This window comes from Littorina saxatilis, linkage group LG5 (genome assembly GCF_037325665.1).
Source record: "Littorina saxatilis isolate snail1 linkage group LG5, US_GU_Lsax_2.0, whole genome shotgun sequence".
In the NCBI taxonomy this organism is placed as follows: Eukaryota; Metazoa; Mollusca; class Gastropoda; order Littorinimorpha; family Littorinidae; genus Littorina; species Littorina saxatilis.
This window is the reverse complement of record NC_090249.1, coordinates 17,138,483-17,160,072: the sequence shown is the minus strand read 5'-3', so window position 1 is coordinate 17,160,072 and position 21,590 is coordinate 17,138,483. Positions and strand designations below refer to the sequence as shown.

Below are 21,590 nucleotides of genomic sequence, written 5' to 3'. Positions count from 1 at the left end.
CAATACCCATAAGGCCATATTAATACATACTTCCGACTTCCGTATGCGCGCGCATACGCCGCCATATGCATCATTCCAAACGAAGCCCAACTCACTCCCCTTTTTTAGAAATCCACCCCCCACAGCGGGGAGGCGGGAGGGAATAAACGATGTGAGTTGGGTAAGTATATTAATCAAATGAAAATTTATTACTAAAATTTTTAATTAAATTACATATCTTACCCAACTCACATATAGCAGATTGCTACTATAGGTGGAGGGCACTTAACCCAATCAGGAATTGAGAATCTGTCCTGCCGCTAACAGAGCAGGTAACCCAGAAACACATCCTATCTCAATGCATAGGCATCTCTGAGATAAACATCAATGAAAAACCTTTCAATAAAGCCAGCAAGCCGACTCAAGAACTCAGTTCTGCCAGGAGACCAAACCGAAGAACAGCTAGAGTGGAAGCCCAATCTCTTGCCTCGTGAGGCCTAGCTGTAGTAAAGGGCAAAACTGCCCTGACATCCCCTGCCTGACTCTGCCACCATACATAAACTTGTCTAACTATGGTGGAGACCCAATTGGCTAACACTACTCTCGAGATGTCTTTAAAGCGCACCATAACGAGTGAGATAAAAAGAAGTTCCTGAGATTCCGATCTAGTGTGCAGAGTCCTTAACGGAAAACTGTGGAGGGCTGTAACCGTACAAAAATGTACATCAGAATCTCCAAGAGCCATAAAAATGCTCAAGAAAGGAATATTGAGTCCGTGCTGTCCGAAGGGGGAGGACTGACTGACTGCCCCCCCCCCCCCCCCCCCCCCCCCCCCCCCGCCTGTCTACTGCCACCACTTGAAGGCATACCTGAACACTGTGGCAGTCCATCTAGGCAAGGTTGACCTCAACAAGTCATTACCCCTACCAAAGTTGATAGACATTCTTTCTTCCTTTAAATAAATTAATCAGTGTTTAACGTCGTATATAACCGTTCAAGGTTAAAGGGCGACGAAGCAGAAAGATAAGAACAAGAGCCCTTAGATTTAATGATCTCAAGCAATCCGTGCAAGTCAGAAAAAATCTTCAAAACTCGAACAGATCAAAAGGCTAAATATGGCTCTAGGGGAGCCAAAATAGTGATTAAGATTTGAACGGTGAATCAAAGTTGGTAACTCCAGATTCCGCTTATATGCCAGAAAACCCAAAAGAAACCTAAGTGCCATAGATCAGTCTTTCTCCGAAAATCTGTCTATAGCAAAATTAGCAGAAAAAACACTTACTCCCACTTCTCACAGAAGCTACCCGAGTAAGCATGGCCGATTTCCGTGTTGATCAGCAAGGCTAGTTAAGTAAAAGAGTCAAAGAATCCAATCACAAAAACCCTAAAACTAGGAGCAAAGTCCAAGAAAGGACTGAAGATCAGCTTTCAGCAAGCCTAAAGTAGGCCCTCTTAAACTTGCTGGTTATAAAGCCACCAAGAGAAAAATTAGCACCGAGCTGTCTCAGTAAAACTGATATCACATAATGTCTTAAACAAAGACGTGGGAGAAAAAGAACGGAAAGCCAAAATAGGTGGCTCGCCACCTTCATTGTACCGAGAGAAGAGGAGTTCTATCCGTTAAAACATAAGCCATCTGTTCCAAGCCAGACAACAAGACAAGTACCAGTCCAGAGTTGACGGGCAGAAGAGCCCGAGCAACTCAAAAATATCCCTACAGTAGACACCCGTGAGAAACGAGTGTGAGCAAAACCGGAGCCCTCTTGCCAGCCTTACGAGGTCTGGCAATCCAGAAAGAACGGGCCCATACTGTGCGACCGGCAGGCCGCTCAAAGTAAAACAAGTGTATAAATTTCCATGCCCGGCAGTCGGGCGACGAACATAAGCAAAAGGCGATAGTACCAAAAGGCAAAAACTCATATTAGAAAATTTCTCCCATTCCCCCGAAGGAACAAAAACACGTGGTCAAAGAGAGTCTGCTCCAAGTGGCCATTTGGCCGACAGACTTAGAGAGTCCGCCCAGTCATAGAGACTCTCATGAAGGTACTTCGCTGCTAAAAAGATCTCGTGATGGTAAAACCACCAAAACCTCTCATGTTCCGTGAGGAAGCGATAGGGAGTGAGAGACCCCCTTTTCTTGATGAGAAAAGCCCCCTGTGGAGTTGTCTGCTTGAAACAACACATGTTCTAACCCTTTGTTCTATTGCTTAACGCCCAACAGACCACAAAGGGTCCTAACAAAGCTGAGAAGCCTTAGACATCTAATGTGTTCCAGCCCTGCACTCCCAGTTACACCTGGAGTAAAGGACTTCTATCAAGGGCCGCTTGCACAATCTCCAAGAGATCCAAAAACGGCTCAACAAACGTATGACTTAGAAAAAAGATCAGAACCCTGAAGCTCTGAAATACCAAACGAACCATGAAAGAGAACCAAAAGGGAGGCACCCGTGTCTCCCCCCACTAAGAGGGAAACCTAATCCCCCCCAGCCGCTGTGTTAAACACAAAGGCAAAAGAAGAGTGATACCGAGAACTAACTTCCAGTTGACATAACTGCCACAAGTGTGAAAGAAAGCGAGCTTTTGTGTGCCTACCAACACCCACCGCTAACTTGCCTCAGGGGGAAGAAAGGTGGATATTTGACACAGAACCCTGCCACGAACGCGAGGGTAAGGAGACAAAAGATAAAGTCGAGAACGGCGAGCCTGAAGCCTTTATTTGAAAACAATAAAAAGCCAAGGCCTGCCGTGCGCTTTCCTTCTGCAGTGAGCTTTAAAGATAGAGAAGAATCCCTGTGCATAGAAGCGAACTCACAAAGAGGAACCTTCAAGAAAAGAAGAGATTAAAGTCTCGCCAAAAGAACAAACCTTTTTGAAAGAGACCTACACCCAGGCTAAAAGCAAAGCTACATCCTTCGTCCGCGTCCTGACGGAACACAAAAATATCCAGAGAGAAAGCAGAAACAAGATTTGTTAAAAAGCGGTAAATGTAAAGGAGTGCGGCCATAATGAAACATAGCCAGGAGATCCTTGTTCTGACAGAGAGACAGTCACTCCTTGCTATTAACATCCAGATGGATGTTCGCCAATTCCGGGGAACCCGGTGGCGGTTCCGTAGAAAAAACAAAAGAATAAACTACGTTCTTAAGCTTGGAGTAAACCGAAGCCTACGGATAGCGATCAGCGAGTGACGCGCTGCTTGAACAGATGACGCAAGCTAAAGCCCCGCCGCAGGAGCTAAGCCGAGCGTTGCCCACAAAGGAAGTGGTAACAAAGGAGCCTCAATTGTGAAAAAACAAATTTCACAAGCCCAAACGACCCCAACAGAGAATCCAAGAACATAACGTTCTAAAATTTCCTTAAAAGGCTCAGGTCAGCTGAAAATGCGCAAAACGCGGCAAAGCTGAAGTATGAGCTTCCCCCTGAGATGCCAACAAAGGCAGAGATGGGGCAAAAGCATCGATTGAGTTCGCAAATTGATCCTAAGAAGGAGCAAGACACGCCAAAAAAGATGGAGGAGAAAAGGCAGATGACAATGCTACCGCTAACCCTACAGGGAAAAAGCGCGTAGTAACCTCTGCCATCCAAGTAAACAAAGATGGCAGCTTCGCTGAAAGTCAACAAAGAGGCATCTCCAACTGCCTCAGAAGCTTAGTCTTCCAAATCCTCATCATCCTGTACAGTGGTATTCTAACCATCTACAAAAGGATGAGAGCCGGAAACCAATCCCGAAAAAGCAACACTTGCCAAAAGGGAAAGGTTTGGAAAGAATTTCCCAAAAGCCGGAACTCCGAAAGGATATTCCATCCACCTGCCCCATGCCAGCTGAAAGCCTGGAAAAGGAAGTGGATTTAGCCTGAGTAACAGCAGAGGAACCGCAACAACGGAACCGAAAGCCGAAGACTGATGAGCGCCAACTACCAACACCACAGTGTTAACGGCAGAAGGCTAAACCATCCTGAAACCGGAAGCCACAGCCGCAAAAGCGTTAGCAAAATCGGCCATGGATTGGCAAATATCAGAACCAACCGGATGCCTAAACATGCACCAGAAGATCCTATTGTACCTTGAAGCCGCTTAAGCCACCAGTGCCACTGCACTTGACAGCCTAAACGGCAATTTGAATTCAGTGCAACCACCTCTGCGGAAGCACCGTCTTCTGAACAGCCGACTGGCACTCCCGTGCCCTCCGGAAGCTGACCCCCTGCTTGACTCCCATAGTCAAACAAAGAGCCAGCTATACTGTTCTCTTCCTGCCCCCCGGGCGGAAGCGGAAGACGCACACCCTTACCGCATTCTAAAGAAGCGGGTGGTTGCGCAAATCTTCCGTTCGCTCTCCAAGGTTCCTAACCGCCACCGACCTGCTGCCAATGCAGTCAGAGCCAGCCTCAGCTTCGGAACTTTCACCCACAAAGCCAGAGCCCGGAGTTACTTTCTCTTGGAGACGCTCTACCCTTTCCCCGGAGAACCCGGATACTTGGGTAGAAGACATACCTTTAAACTGGTGTGAACCACCGGGAACCGGAACACAGGCCACAAGCGAAGGCGTGGTCCCATCATCCCATTCCGCATGAACATCAGCCTGAGACACAGTAGCAGACGGCGCAGGCGAACGTTGGCAAGAGACGAAACCCCCGTCACACCGGAAGCGAACGCATCTCCGCCCGCGTGGAAGCGATCTCCCCCGCCAAGGAAGAAACCTGTGAACTTAAAGAGAGCAACAATGTCGCCACGTCCGCAGACGCAAGACCGGGAAACACATAAACCAAGGAAGCCTAAGCGGGCTTATCCACAGGAGAAACCTTGTCTAAAGGTTTAGCCGTCAAAAACGGAGTAGGAGGCATGACGACCAAAACATCGATATTTTTTGCAAAGACAGTACATGAACCGAAACACAAGCCTGTCCGGAAGCCTTTGCTTTCCCAGGTGTTTACTTTGTCGGCGGAGAACCAGCAGTTACTCGTTTAGACGACTGCCGCTTCTTGGCGTTAACCGCCATGACCAAAAACAACTCACGAAAAATTTTGTAAACAAGAAAATTTCACAAGTTCAATTTAAGGTCAAAAACGCCCACAAACACAAGCAAAAAACAGAAAGATCTCACCTCAACATGTAGAGACGATAAGACAAGCAAGAAGATACCAAGAGGTAAGTGACCAAGTCCGTAGACGAAGTGACAGATGGCTGAACACAGCCAGAGCGTACAAAAACACGACCAGTCCCACTGCTCGCTGAGTATGGAATAATGCATATGGCGGCGTATGCGCGCGCATACGGAAGTCGGAAGTATGTATTAATATGGCCTTATGGGTATTGGTCACTCTTTTTTTAGAGGGGCTTCCCTTGTTACCAAGGGGATGCGTACAGCGTTACCAGCACTGAACTAGAGTTAATTGCTATATGTGAGTTGGGTAAGATATGTAATTTAATTACTGCCGTTAAATGCAGCCAATAGTGAAGAATCTCAAAAGAACTGACCGGTGGAATCTCCTCCACCTCATTCTTCCTGTGCGCCTCCACTGCTTCAGTGACCAGTTGGCCTGCATCCAGAACCACCAGTCTGTGATCTGAACAAAGACAAAGGCAGTGTCAAAGTTAATATTACAGCCTTGCAGCTACCATAGTTGTTGTAACAGACTCCAGGTTTATACTTATAAATGTATGCCAGCTACCGCCATCATATTTTAATATCAATATATTTTAATATAGCTATTCTGATGGACACGTGGGGGAATTCGGGGGCTGTGATTGGATGGTCTCTTCCGATCATCAAAGCATAATGCTACAGAAGTCGGCCATTTTTGCCAATATCCAAAAGCATATTGGCAATAACAAAGACGCATGGTTCCGGTTTACCCATCTGTACCCCACGACAACAGCATACACTGACAACTTGAAATTCTTCTCCGGAATGTTTTTCAGCTTTACAAATGTCGATAGCATACCCTTTTCTGCTAACTTCCCGATGAAACAGGACTAAACCAATTAGTTTCTGTCCCTAAACACCACAAAATGCCCAAAGTCGAAAGATGTACATGAAGTACAAACAGGGGAGTAAAACGGAACAGCCGTTTTTGTGTGCCTGTGTGAGCTCAGCCGTTGCCGACTGACACAAACTTTCGCATTCGGCTTTTCTTATCTCGTAACTCCACACTAAATACCCCACTTCCCCTCTGAAGTATTGATGTACAACCCATGGCACTAACATTCATGTAGTCGTTTATAACTGAGGTTGAAAAATTCGCTTCATGACGAGACAAGTATAAATGCCATTCACCCAAACTGAAAACTTCGCTGACGTCTGCTCGCGTTGTACGGATTAGCTGCTATCAAAACCTGAGATCAACGCATCGACGCAAAAACTGTTATTTTGTAAGTTTGGAACAACAAATCAAGGTCAGAACAGCTATATATTTAGACTCGAACAAGTATAATGCGACTCGTCTTCGACTCGTCGGCATCATACTTGTCTCGTCTAAATATCGGACCCTATTGCTATGCTGAAAACACAATAGCTGTTAATCATAATTATTGCTGCTTATCGTCATTCTACAGAATGAAATTTTAAATGAAAGATGTTTCCAAGACAATTACATTAACTTTGAAATAATACATTTACTTACAGACAGGGTCACAGACAACGGCTGAGAGTTCAAGTGCAAATCAGGCGGAGAGAATGAAGCGGCATGGCAGAGATGGCGTATTCCAGTCGTAATTATTTCAATCTGCGAACCTCAGACTGCTAAATACACAAGAGACTAAAGCTGACCGGATTACACACAGATTAAAATACAGTGGAACCCCACTTTTAAGACCCCCCAATTCAAGACTTCCTCCTTTTTAAGACTTTGCTTTTTCTGATTTTCTGTGCATTAGCTCTGTGTACTTCCCTCCATTTTAAGACTTTGCTTTTTCTGATTTTCTGTGCATTAGCTCTGTGTACTTCCCTCCATTTTAAGACTTTGCTTTTTCTGATTTTCTGTGCATTAGCTCTGTGTACTTCCCTCCATTTTAAGACTTTGCTTTTTCTGATTTTCTGTGCATTAGCTCTGTGTACTTCCCTCCATTTTAAGACTTTGCTTTTTCTGATTTTCTGTGCATTAGCTCTGTGTACTTCCCTCCATTTTAAGACTTTGCTTTTTCTGATTTTCTGTGCATTAGCTCTGTGTACTTCCCTCCTTTTTAAGACTTTGCTTTTTCTGATTTTCTGTGCATTAGCTCTGTGAACTTCCCTCCATTTTAAGACTTTGCTTTTTCTGATTTTTTGTGCATTAGCTCTGTGTACTTCCCTCCATTTTAAGACTTTGCTTTTTCTGATTTTCTGTGCATTAGCTCTGTGTACTTCCCTCCATTTTAAGACTTTGCTTTTTCTGATTTTCTGTGCATTAGCTCTGTGTACTTCCCTCCTTTTTAAGACTTTGCTTTTTCTGATTTTCTGTGCATTAGCTCTGTGTACTTCCCTCCTTTATAAGACTTTGCTTTTTCTGATTTTCTGTGCATTAGCTCTGTGTACTTCCCTCCTTTTTAAGACTTTGCTTTTTCTGATTTTCTGTGCATTAGCTCTGTGAACTTCCCTCCATTTTAAGACTTTGCTTTTTCTGATTTTCTGTGCATTAGCTCTGTGAACTTCCCTCCATTTTAAGACTTTGCTTTTTCTGATTTTTTGTGCATTAGCTCTGTGTACTTCCCTCCTTTTTAAGACTCCCCCTTTTTTAAGGCCTGATTTTCTCAGATTTTTTAAAATCTTAAAAGGTGGGTTCCATTGTATACACAGTTAAAATGGTCATCATACCATCTGCCAACTTCCGCACCGCAGTTGTCTTCCCAGAAAACACCTTGCCCACCACACAGGCACGAATAGGGAAGGGAGGGAACTCCGGTGGTGGAGGTGGAGGCTGAAAATCACAAATGAGCTAGTCGAGACATCTTTCTTTTATGCAGAATAAATGTGAGCAGCAAAACAAACCTCTGAACGCTAAATCAGAAACTTACCTTTAATTCCTGAAAAACAATACAGTCTGTAATTACTAAACATTTTTGTAACTTTTTTCCAACGAGAACAACAATATCTGGAAATGTTTGCAATTGTAGCTTTACCTTTCTTTATGAAGACAGTAAAGGTTGGATTTGTTCACATGCAGAGAGTAATACAATACAATACAATACAATACAATACAACAATACTTCATTATCTCCAAAAGAGAAATTACATTGTGGCTGAACACTAGTAGAAAAATCGACCAAAGTTTAACATACCGTTGGAGGATGAACAATGTTGTAGAGACGATGGATGATGTGCCCCACGACTGGATTGCTTCGTGGTGGTGCCGCAATCTCAACCACCTCCGGAGGCTGCCATTCTCCTATCATGTTCTGTCATTCATAACAAAATATTTAAAATCTAAACAATAGTCTAAGGATACACTGTTAATTTTACTTTCATGGCATAAGTGTTAAGAGACTTTACTTGTTTTCGATACAGAAATAAGGAAAAGACTTATGAGAAAGGAAGTCAATAGAACATTTTTATCATCAAATCTTCATCTGTTTCATCCAACTTCACCCGACGAAGACCTCATGCTATGTAAACCCAGAGAAGTCAGAAATTCCTTGATACATCCAAGAGCATGCCAGTGGCTGATTTGTTTATTTGAAGAAGAATGATCCACCTATCGCATGGCCAAAGCAATGCTGACGATAAAATCGTTTACTTAACGTCACTCTGTAAAAACATTGGCGACATTTGTCTTAAGAGCATTATGCACAAAACACACATCAAGACCCACACACAGAAATGCAATGGCAAAGCTACTAAGACCCACACACAGAAATGCAATGGCAAAGCTACTAAGACCCACACACAGAAATGCAATGGCAAAGCTACTAAGACCCACACACAGAAATGCAATGGCAAAGCTACTAAGACCCACACACAGAAATGCAATGGCAAAGCTACTAAGACCCACACACAGAAATGCAATGGCAAAGCTACTAAGACCCACACACAGAAATGCAATGGCAAAGCTACTAAGACCCACACACAGAAATGCAATGGCAAAGCTACTAAGACCACAAGGACACTACAGACCTTGTACTCCATAAAATCTCCCTCGTCCAATAGCATCTGCCGCTCCTCCTCCAAGATCTGTTCTGGAGTAGGCTCCCCTGTATCAACTAGCTCCGTCTCGAACAAGGGGCAGCCACTGACAAACAGTGCCGTCCAGTCTCGCATCAGCTTGGGTGGCAGCAGACTGCAAGGAAAAACACCTTAGTTAAAGCCTGACATTCATTGCTGACTATATAAAAAAAACTGTCAACTGATTGAATACTTTGTGTACAAAGAAATGCTTCACTGTCCTTCGGTATTAAGAGTAGACGATGTTCAGAAATAAGTATGACTGGGCTTTTACAGAATGCCCAAGAGCTGCGGCCTTTTAAAAACAATCTGGCAAATCTTGCCACAGATAACTTGTGTCAGGCGCTCATAAGCCACATTGAAAAAAAGATCTCTGATGTGCATTACGTGTAGTTTCCGCTCAATATGATAGCCTTTTGCTCCAATTGTATGCACACCGGAGCTCATGATCATAGATCACTTGGTTGCCGATTGAACAGTGTGTAAACCATCACAACATACATTATGAATTAATGAGATATGATACCAAGACGTGCATAGCCTAGCGGTGACCTTACAAAGGATTTTCTAATGCTGGCATGACGAAGTAATCGAAACAAACTGCATTCTTGAAAATCATTCTGAGTTCCTCGGGAGACATGCAGAATTAGTGACATCATTTTTCAATTTGCTGGCATTATGACTTTTTCTCCAACTTTGTTTCTATTTTGAAATCAGAGATCTAATTTTGGAGGGGTGGGTCAAAAGGAGACATCTTGCTTTATGTAATCGTTGTGGTTTGTCATTAAAGTCATGGAAAAATATAACAGCCATAAAATATCAGAAAACCACTCACTTTTCTGTCAGCTGACGATACTCTGCCACCTTGCAGGAAAAGTCGACAATCTGACAGACAATGTCGTAGCAAGAGTCGTATTCACGGCGATATTGCTCCTCCGCTCTCTGGGCGGCAATGGTGGCATGACGTTCCTGCTCTGCTTCAATCTCCTCTCGGTACTCCTCCTTGTGCAGTCTGGCCAGCACCTGTTGGTTGCCATGAAAACAATTTCAGGTTAGAATTAACATGAAATCACAGAGCAAGTCAGAAAAAGCATTAAAAATGCAAGCAAAACAAAGGCATCACAATTCTTTACATTAGGCCACAAAAAAAAAATGTCTGTTTCTGGTAACATGGCTAAAAAAAATAGGGTCGGTAGGTAGAGATTTTTTTTTGTTTTTTTTTAAAAAAAATTTTTACCCCAAATGTAGACCAATAAAACTAACTTTAAAAATCGCGCAAAGAGACTGGATTCACTATACATAGAGACAAGACACTCAACACATTTACAAATCGTCAGCGGACTTTCGTTTTCACACTTTTTGTTGTTCATTTTCTCACCCTGTCCTTTACCACCAAAAAAAAAAAAAAAAATTTTGAGTTTGGAAAAAAAAAGTTTAGGGTCGGCGCCGAAATTTAGGGTCGGTCGGGTGACCAGAAACAGACAATTTTTTTTTTTTGGCCTTAACAGGAAAACGTAACTTCCGACATAACAAACCTAAGCTATTTACTAACATTTGAAAAAAATGTGAAATGCATAAATAGACAGTTATGTACACAATGCCATTACCATCACTGAAGTGAAAAGGCCTGAGGCAAGTAAACGATTTATCAATTTTTCTTTTGGGCGACCCTCTTAATTCACATTTTCCGATATGCATGACTTATGGCACCACTCTGTACCACTCTGGCCCTGAGAAGTCTGATGAAGAGATCAGAACTTACAGCCGCTCAATTAAGAGCGTCTTCAAAGTCCTTGAAATAAAACTACACAGTAAGGCCCTGAGGACAAATTTTAAGTATGAAATTTGTCACAGCGTAACTATCGAGATCTGACGAAAAGATCAGAAGAGATGATAACTTACAGACTCTCTGCTGAGAGCGTCTTCAAAGTCCTTGAAATAAAACTACACAGTAAGGCCCTGCGAAGTCTGACTTAGAGATGAGAACTTACAGACTCTCTGTTGAGAGCGTCTTCAAAGTCCTTTGTGACAATGTGCACTTTTAGTGCCCTTACAGCAGCCAAGTGGTCTAACAAACTTTCCGCGCCATAGCAGACGACACGAACGGCTTCTTTACAGCGGAGCGGCGGCCATGTTGTCCCACATAAAATCTATTTTTAGACTTATTGAGTGCACGAGCTATTTTATGCAATCTAAGGCTATATCTTACTTTTAGATGTTAATAATGCATGGATATAGACACTATGTTGCTGTATGCTCGTGCTTAAGTACTTTTTAAGGCCCTGTTGTTCCTTAAATTGCTGTAATGCTCGATCAGCTCCAATCCAAGCCTCCGACGCTATGTGAGTTTTAGCGCCAAGTAGGTGACCTCGGGAATTTCAGTTATTATCTCCATAATCGTAATTTTTTCATAAACCTAACTTGGTGCACTTCAATTCTTATTCTCTTAAGATACCTTTTGAGTTAAAGGGCATTAATAAATGGTTGGATCAAGTAAATCCAAGTTATCCAAGTTTTCCTCAGTTTGAACCGGTGTCTCGCCGCGTGACGTCATACGTATCATTTTGCAACAGTGTGTTTCTTTGTCAGAGTTTAGGTCACATAACTCGTCATAAGTTCCATTTTACCACAAGTATGACACATGTATGGAAAGTCCAGGAGTTCATCTTGTAATGGAGTGAATTGTATTTGGTGCAGGAAGTGATTGAGTTTAGCAATCTTTATTTTGCTGGGTTTTGATCGTTAATCGGTCATTCATTCTGAGTAATTAATCATAATTACCTTTTGGTCTGGACTTCTAAAGTTATATCTTGTAACATGAGTTAAAAAGTATCTTTCACACTGGTTTTGTAGCAACAAACCGATTGCAAATGCATGCATTTTCCGTAAAGTTATCAGCTGTCAAAGTTTCTAAACAAACACAGATTTGGCCGTCAGCCAGGAATTGGGGCCCGTTTTTGTGGGATGAGAGAGGCGCTTTCGAAGCAGCCCGCTAGCAGCGTATATAAGCCTCAGGCTAGCGGGGTATCATCACTCAGTCCATTGTTCGACTTCGCTAATCGCTCGCTACAATAGACCGCCTTGATTCAGAGTATTATGCTAGCCCCAGGAAAAGGAGGCATTTTGCCCGCTCAGATAGCTAGGAAAAAGAGACTGCTCCACATGTAGCCTGTTCAACTTGTGTTGATGTCGGCAAAGAGTTGAGTTCACTGTAAGTAAACAATGATTTTCTTGTTTTGCTTACTATGCAAGTTTATTGTGATTTGATCATGCTGCTATGTTTTGTTGATGACTGAAACGATGGAGTATTTGTCTTTCACTGATAACCGAGATTACTTCAGGATGTTGAGGTTACGTCATAGTCGTCAGATCAAACTGTAGACTAAACGATGTTTCGTAGCGACTCTATGGTCTATTGAGCAGTTAGTTTTGGATGCCAAGCTTTCAGTTAAAGATGCTTGGTGAATTTTGTTTAGCATTGGCAAGTTCGTGTAAATCGGCCGAATTACAGACGCATCATTTGGGTATGTTGATATGATAACATTGGTTTCTTTCTGAGCCGGTTACCTGTATCAACCAAGAGTATGATGTAACTCATCAAGAGTTGTGCCTTTTCTAAATTTACGATTCACTTGGAAGCACTACTGAAAGAAGCTGCTTTTATTCAAAAGAGCTGTTAGCTGTTCATAAAGAGATTCATGTCAGGAGCGGATAACGAGATGAAATAATGTGGAACCTGAAGGTTGTGGTTATCGGTTTTAGGACTCTAGCTCCATCTAATCAGTGCATTGATTGAATTGTGGTATGATTTCTTATTGTTGTCCCAGAACATCCTTGTCATTTTATATTCTATTAGTTGTGTGTTTGTCGTGTGCCTGTGTTGTATTTCCGTGTGTGTTCCCATCTCCCACCAATTGTGTGCTTTGAGGAATGATTACCCTCATTTGTTACCTCCCTTGTTGTGGTAGGAAACTGCTGTACAGTTTGGTCAATCCATAGTGCCACTTACTGACTTAGTCCATTCAGGACTTTGGTTATTTTGTATACATATTGTAGTTCTTTTGTATTCTTTCACTAGAATCCTTTTGTGTTATTTATGCGTTGTTGTTTGATTGTTTGTTAACTGTCAGTTGTTTGGTTACTTGTTTGTTTTGTCGGTATTTGTATGTTTATTTGTTGTACAGTACTGTTTATTTGTTGCTGTTCTTGTTTGTTGGTTGGTCATTGTTTGCTCACCGATTAGGCGCTAGAGTATTTGATGTATAACCCATACTCAACAGTCCCTTGTTGATCCTGGCATAAAGTAACTTGTCAGTGATGTTGTGAGGAATGAGATTGAGAGTTTTCACTGTACACGTTGACTTTCTATAAGCTTGTGTTCTGTTGTGCTAGAAACTCTGATAGCGACTTGAACTTACTTGTGTAATTTGCATTTGACTCTCTAGTCATGGTTTGTTCATGTTGTTTTTAGGACTGCGGTATGTTGTGTTGTGTCACTCTTTGCTCTAGTACTTATGGTGTTGTGAATAATTATGTAAATATTTCCGCTCTTGTTGTTACAACATTACTTGATTTTATTGCCTATTTTCATGACTTGCTTCCTGAAACTTAATACAATTTTTGTATTATGTTTTCAGGGCATTGCGTGTTGTTCTACGTGGGGTTTTAAATAAAATGATGAAATCCCGCCATCCAGTCTGTTGAGTTGAGAGAGAGAGAGAACCGAACCTCCCCACACCTTGAAATAAAACTACACAGTAAGGCCCTGCGAAGTCTGACTTAGAGATGAGAACTTACAGACTCTCTGTTGAGAGCGTCTTCAAAGTCCTTCAGCCGTCTCTCCTGGTACTGCTGCTCCCTCATGATGCGGTTGTTACGGATCACTTCTTTTTCGTGGCGTGCTTGCAGCAGCTGCACAGCGATGCGTCGCTCCTGCTGCGACTGACGCATCAGTCTGTTGACCATCATCTCCTCACGCCGAGCTTCCTAAGAACAGAGAAATGTGCCAGATGGATTAAAGTCCGTCATTGTTTTGATTTCTACCTACGTGATAAAATGTAAGGCAAATAGCCTTTTGAAAGATCGACTGCAACTGAATGCAATAAAATATTTGTAATTATGAAAAACGTTTAATATTTTCAGCATGGATCAAAACAAAAGCAATATTTATTACGAGACAACAACCATGCAACACAAAACCACCCTTGGCATCACAAATGACATTCTATCCCAATCACTATCCTACCACTGATCCTCCAGTTGTGGTCTCACACATAACCTTTTTTCAACTGGGCGATCGCAGTTAGGATACCAATCCAAATAACCGTTACAGTTATGCTGGGCCAATTATACTTTGTCAATGCAATTACAAAAGTGATGATCAGCAATTCGCTCTACTATGCCAAGGGAGGTAAGTTGAAGACACAAGAGGTATGAACAGTTCAATTCACATTTATTCATGTTTTCCACATGTTGCAATCTTTGTATTATACATATTTGGCATATGAATGGGCACGGATAGGTAGCAGGTAGACATGGTTAAAGTGAACACTATTAGCAACCCCTTCCCCCCCAGTTAGCTGGCCCCAGATTGACTGACCAGCAACAGGTCTTTCTGACCATCCTAGCACTACCTCAGCTAGCATGTGGGTGATGTAAACCAACCCAGTGCTTTCTTTAGGCATACATGCTGCTGCTTTTGTAAGTGCGCTGCTCCCAGCTCCTCACAGAGGAATTCTAGGCTTTCAGGCTATCTGGAGGTGACAGGACCCCGAACCGCACCACATCCCGTGGCTTGTTAGGGCTCACACTGGGGTCCTGCAGTACAGCTACGAAAAGCTCTAAAAAGGTTTCATTTTCACTAGAAATTACATGTTTTAAAACTTTAACAAACTGAAATAGACAGACATGTAAAGTGTTCCCCTTTTCCATGCCTATCTTCCGCCATTCGTGCCGAGCAGACAACATACACACACGCGCGCACGCAAAAAACATGATGATACGCTAAAGGACGACAAATTATACATTTCTACAACACGTGTTAAAGCAATTAAGTAAATATTACCACCAAGACAAGACAAAGGGGATGGAGGGTGGGCTTTTTCATTCAAACTATGCATATTTATCCAAATGAGTGTTAAACTAAGTACGCAACTATTACACATTACTACATGACAAAGGGGATGGAGGGTGGGCTTTTTCCTTGTAGCAAATTCGTTTAGCGTTGTTCTCTGTGTAGACTCAGGATCCGAAGAGGCTAAAGCTAGCTCTTCCCACGTGACACTGAGTCTGCATACAACTGAACCGTTTAGGGATAAGTGTGTTCTTTAGCCTCCATCGAATGTTAGGCTAAAAGATGGTTGTAGCTCGTCATAAAATCATTTATGGCAGAAGCCGAAATGTATTTATTACGAGACAACAACCATGCAACACAAAACCACCCTTGGCATCACAAATGACATTCTATCCCAATCACTATCCTACCACTGATCCTCCAGTTGTGGTCTCACACATAACCTTTTTTCAACTGGGCGATCGCAGTTAGGATACCAATCCAAATAACCGTTACAGTTATGCTGGGCCAATTATACTTTGTCAATGCAATTACAAAAGTGATGATCAGCAATTCGCTCTACTATGCCAAGGGAGGTAAGTTGAAGACACAAGAGGTATGAACAGTTCAATTCACATTTATTCATGTTTTCCACATGTTGCAATCTTTGTATTATACATATTTGGCATATGAATGGGCACGGATAGGTAGCAGATAGACATGGTTAAAGTGAACACTATTAGCAACCCCTTCCCCCCCAGTTAGCTGGCCCCAGATTGACTGACCAGCAACAGGTCTTTCTGACCATCCTAGCACTACCTCAGCTAGCATGTGGGTGATGTAAACCAACCCAGTGCTTTCTTTAGGCATACATGCTGCTGCTTTTGTAAGTGCGCTGCTCCCAGCTCCTCACAGAGGAATTCTAGGCTTTCAGGCTATCTGGAGGTGACAGGACCCCGAACCGCACCACATCCCGTGGCTTGTTAGGGCTCACACTGGGGTCCTGCAGTACAGCTACGAAAAGCTCTAAAAAGGTTTCATTTTCACTAGAAATTACATGTTTTAAAACTTTAACAAACTGAAATAGACAGACATGTAAAGTGTTCCCCTTTTCCATGCCTATCTTCCGCCACCTAACAGCTATTCTATAGATGTTTTTCGCCAATCCGTACCCATTCCAGCCCCCTTTTAGCCTAAAAGCATAGCTGTTAATTGCAGTTCAAAGTCAGCTTTGAACTGGTCCAGCCCCTTGGTGCTCAAATGCACCCCATCTTCAGCAAGGTAGCTGTGGTCAAAATTTGGGTGGTAAACAATCCGTCCCTTTTCTTTCTCTTGCATAATGCGGCCTCTCGCCTTTCGGTTTAATTTTTTATTTTTATTTTTTTTTTTTTTTTTTTTTTTTGTTGCGGGAATTTTCTCCCCCGTTGGAAAAGCTTTCATGTCTCCCGAATTTCGCGGGAGCATGTCCGACCAGACAACGGTCGCTTTCGGGCAAAAAGCCCTAACAAAGCATACCAGATCATCGAGTTCCTCACGCCAGCGCTTCTGGTCAACCCGGCACACGTCGTTCCCTCCGACATGGAGTACCACATAGCTCGGTGAGGGGGCGCCCCCAGTGCTTCAATCAGCTTGGCCCGAGCCCGGGGAAACCCAAGGCCGGACTTCCCAGCCCACACCACCGGCAGCGGTAGCTGAAGCCCAGTGCCTTTTGTACTGCAGAACTGCTGCAGCCTGACCACCAGACTTGATCCCAGGATAAGGACTCCTGGAACTACGATGACTCCTGGAACTACGATAGAGAAGGTGGATTAGGACTAAAACATGAACTCATTTCTATACCTGTACCTTTTGTCGTCACTACTTGGAGGTGACAACCTTCCAAAGCAGTAACTCTGAAATATTAAAGAAAAACACAAAGTAAAAACAAACGCTGCAGCGGTGTGAACCAGCCTCATACAAAACACACAAAATCTTTTGGCGGTGAAAACCTGGCCACTATTCTATTTACACAAGACCCATACTATCACTCCAAGTCGGGCCTGACATACTTTGTCACTGCCTGTGATCCCCACCTTCCCAAAGCCATAATGTCTCTCATGGGCGTGCCATTGACCGCAGCTGTGGTTGCTGCCCCAATACGAAATGAGTGGGAAGTGAACCTGTTTACTTTCCAACCCAGAACGCTAGCCCCTTTCTTTAGAACCGCCTGAAATTGGTATCGGGTCAGTGATGACCCATCAAAGTGCTTCCACAGCGGGCCCGGTCCACATGGTCTAACCCTAAGGTAAGCCTCCATCGCTCTCACTGGGCAAACTTGGGGATGCCTCTCGACTCTACGCATCACAACCTTTTCGCCCTTGTTTGCTTGGTCTGTTTTCGACCCCGCAATATGGACGGTCAGGTCTTCTCCTAGTACCACATCGGCATAACTGATCCCAGTTCGCCCTCCCTTTACTGCGTTCCCTTGGCCCACTATTTCACTGACCCGAAAGAAACCAAAACGCTGCAGCAGGCAAAGCAAAAGGCTGCTGTAAACAGGGCCTGTTCAAAAATATTAGCACACACCCCCGGGAGGACACCAATTAAATCCTTGAGTCTCTGAAAAGTGATAGGTTTCCTTTGATCCTGTCGTCTATCCAGCTTAGCCATGCCCTGCAATAACTTCTTCAACAGGAAATGCTCTGTGGGGTCATCCCATCCATTCAGCTTGTGTTTTGCACCAATCCCAGCCAAATAGGTGCGAGCCGTTGTATGGGCCCTTCCCGTTAGTGAGAGATGGGCAGCAAAATGAATAACATGCTGTGACGGTACAGGCCACTCATGCCCCTATGTGTGCCATTCATAGCTGCTGTGGTGGCTGCCCCGATGCGGAATGAGTGGGAGGTGAATCTGTTCACCTCCCAGCCCAGTGCCTTCGCCCCACTTTTCAGCATGGCCTGGAACTGGTAGCGGCTTAGAGGCGCGCCATCAAAATGCTTGAAGAGCAGCCCTGACCCGCTGGGTCTGACTTGTAGATAAGCCTGCATGGCCAATACTGGGCAGGCTTCCGGATGCCTCTCTGCGACGCTCTACTTTGTCTGCGGCAATGGGCAATAGGGGCTCCTAAATCGCAAAAAGTTGATAGCATACAGTCCAACATTGCGTGAGCTTGCTCCTCGAAGCACCACCCCCACGAAATTCATCCAAGTAGTGGATTACATCACAGGAGAAGTTAGCTTGTTTCATGCACCACTCTAGAAAGGTACTAAATTTCTCAAACAGGGGGGGGGCACGAGCTAGAACATTCAAATGGCAGTGCCTTGTCAACAAAGAACATGCCTTCGACCAACATGCCCATCAATCCAAAATCTAAAGGGTGTAAAGGAAGGAGTCTGAATGCAGACTTGATATCCATTCATACATGTTACTGCATCAAAAGTTGTGTATTGTACGGCGCATAGCTTAGCTGATATACCTCCGTCAACCGAACTATCCTCATGAGGTTATGAAAGATCAAATATCAGTCTGTGTTCTCCTGGTGTAAACTTCCACCAACCCCACAGGGGAGACAATCAAGTCTTTCATGCTTTCTTTCTCCCTGATATGGTATCCTAAAGCCCTGGCTAAAATCCTTCCCTAAGAACCTGAGCATCAGCTTGATTGGGGTACTGTTCTAATGTATGAACTAACTTCACCAGGCAGATGGGCGAGGTGGCTAAGCCATCTAAGCCCTGGCTTGGAGGGGTGTCAACCGCCTCGCAGCTACTTTTGTCCGTTACCGAAGTGAAAGGGCTGTCCAGAGCCTGATTCCCCCTTTTCAGCGCTTTGCCCCTGCTGACTTGCTACAACCAGCTCTAAAATGTTCTATTACGCCCACATAATGCCTCATATAAACTTCGCATCGACACTTTGGGATAACTGCGGTGATGTTCATTTAAAAAGACTCAATTCCCTGCATCGCCGAGCTGCAAAACTTATTCTGCATGGTTTGAATAGGTCCACGGATGATAAACTAAAGCTCTTGAATTTCCTCCCCTTGAAAGATCAGTTGACGTTAAACGAGACTGTGTTCATGTATAAAATTCTAAATGACGACTGTCCTAAATATTTGCAATCACATTTCAAACATGCCTAAAGGGGTATGGGTCCCAAAAATTCGTCCCTCCTATACCTCGCATAGACCTCTACAAATCGAGCTTAGCCTTCTCGGGAGCGTTTCTCTGGAACTCCTTCCCCCAACAGATAAGAAATGCAACTTCAGTGAAAATGTTTAAGAGACAGTCACGTTCACACATCATTCGTGAATGAAATGTCTTGTTCGATTGTTATTTTGTTAAACATTTTGCACTAGTGTTGACGGATGTGTAGCTGATCGGAGCAACTTTATTCCCAATGAAAGGTATAACTATGTCAATGTAATTTTGTGTTCTCCTTATGTAATTCCTTAAATGCACATTGTGTTGCATTCCATACAATGTATTTCTGTATTTTGTATGATTGAATTCATATTTGTAATGTGCGTCTGTCTTTATATAAATAAATAAATCCCTGCGCCTTGAATATGTGCGCAATATAAATTGCATAAAATAAAAATTAAAAAATTAAAATAAATCCCTGCGCTTAGAACTGTACCCACGGAATACGCGCGATATAAGCCTCATATTGATTGATTGATATGTGTTGTATAAAGGACAGGTTGGAAGAATAGGCTTTGCCTAAAACCTTTATCCTTTTGTAATAAAGTTCTGAGCCTGAGTCTAACGCCCTAATCCTGGCTTCAAAATCTTGTCTAGCCTGATTGGCCGCCACCTCTAGGGATTTTAACCTGTTAACGAAGCCCGCATCAGTACCTTGCTGTTGTTGAGGTTCTTGTCTGCTGGCGTGCTCCGCCTCTTCAAACCAGGCCCCCTGGCTGTCACTATCACTGCTGGGCACGTGGAAAGACGCAGCTGCGGTCCCTGTCCGGCGCTGTATTTTGTTCTCAGCCTCCCTCGGCCTAGGCAGCTCCTCCTGTGGCCTTGTCGGTCTCTTCCCCTGGGTTGCTCTAGGAGGTCGGCCTCCCGAACATGTTGTTACCTGATCAACTAAGTAACTGTTAAACAATTAGTATATTATTATTAACATTGTTATCAGTTGTTGCCCTGCATACTCGGCTTGCTTGTTATTCTTGCTGTTGGGTGCACTTCTAATTTTTGTTAGTGCTACTGCTACGCCACTAGTATTGCTAACATTTGCACTCCAAAGCTAGTGATTCAACACCAAATAAACAAAGGGAAGTAATCGCTCTTTATGCATGCATACGCATGTGTTATGGGGTAAGCGAGAGTAACGGAACCTTATCCTGGCACCTGAGAGAATCACAAGCATTGAAATGAACAAGCTACTTTCATCCTCAATGAATATTCGATGGAATTGATTACTTCCGAATTTCTCGTTCGAACTTGGGCAGGTAAGCTTGTTAGCTTTGGGGTGAAACTCGCCACTCTAAAAGCAACCCGATTCCACTGCTTGTCCAAAGTAGGTCGCATGACTCATCACGCGCGTGCACAGTGTAAACTCATGCTGCTGGAAGCTTACTTCTATTTTTAGCTCGTTACGACATTCACTGATTCAGGAGGAATAAGTTCGAAAACGTTGCCCGACGGCAGCACTGTCCCCAACTAAAGGTAGCAGATTAAAGATTTCCTCTAGTGTAGCGATAGGCGATATCCTCCAGCGCAAAATCACTTCCAGCGCTGTGGCTGTTAATTGTTAGTGCCAGCCCCCGTTCTGCCATCCCGGGAACAAAGGAAACCGGTCTTCTGTCGACCCACGCTTCCGATCGATTAAGTTAAAGTCATTAATCTACTGACAAAATTCACGATTCTTTCACCTAATAAACTTAAGACTACTAAAGATAAAAGAGAGTAAAATTGAAACCCTGATCGTCGCTTGCGGATGCTTGGTCGTCTTTTTTCTTTTTCCTTGTAGCAAATTCGTTTAGCGTTGTTCTCTGTGTAGACTCAGGATCCGAAGAGGCTAAAGCTAGACTCTTCCCACGTGACACTGAGTCTGCATACAACTGAACCGTTTAGGGATAAGTGTGTTCTTTAGCCTCCATCGAATGTTAGGCTAAAAGATGGTTGTAGCTCGTCATAAAATCATTTATGGCAGAAGCCGAAATGTATTTAATTTAATCTAATTGATTCAGTTATTCACATGCACACACATACGTGCACGCGAGTATGCGTGCATGCATGCGCACACGCACACGCACACACACACACACACACACACACACCAAAAAATCTATTCCCATGTTGCACAACAATCAGCCTGCAGACGGTCAAAGTTACAAGCATGATAATAACTTTGTAAGAAGACATTTTGAAAAAAGCAGAGCATTACTACAAAACATCTCCAATGAATTATTCTCCTGGAATGAAAGAAATGAACAAATATCAAGCT

At 43.4% G+C, this 21,590-nt stretch overlaps 1 protein-coding gene and 1 long non-coding RNA gene across 7 annotated transcripts in view; both read right to left on the bottom strand.

Moving 5' to 3' along the window:
- Positions 1-21,590, bottom strand: part of LOC138966436 (sperm flagellar protein 2-like) — a 99,881-nt gene that overhangs the window by 59,354 nt on the left and 18,937 nt on the right. For all 5 annotated transcript variants that reach the window (XM_070338674.1, XM_070338677.1, XM_070338676.1 and 2 more), the window contains 6 exons: positions 13,910-14,098; positions 9,948-10,135; positions 9,065-9,227; positions 8,233-8,349; positions 7,769-7,871; positions 5,455-5,543 (listed from right to left, as the gene is read on the bottom strand). In XM_070338674.1, coding sequence (XP_070194775.1) covers positions 5,455-5,543; positions 7,769-7,871; positions 8,233-8,349; positions 9,065-9,227; positions 9,948-10,135; positions 13,910-14,098 — 849 coding nt within the window. The remainder of the gene's footprint in view (positions 1-5,454; positions 5,544-7,768; positions 7,872-8,232; positions 8,350-9,064; positions 9,228-9,947; positions 10,136-13,909; positions 14,099-21,590) is intronic.
- On the bottom strand, positions 14,548-21,319 carry LOC138966435 (uncharacterized). Of its 2 annotated transcripts, none has more exons than XR_011455690.1 (2): positions 19,994-21,319; positions 14,548-16,953 (listed from the first exon to the last, which is right to left on the bottom strand). It is a non-coding gene; the product is annotated as an uncharacterized lncRNA (long non-coding RNA). The 2 variants fall into 2 exon arrangements; XR_011455691.1 differs by having other exon boundaries at positions 14,548-16,935.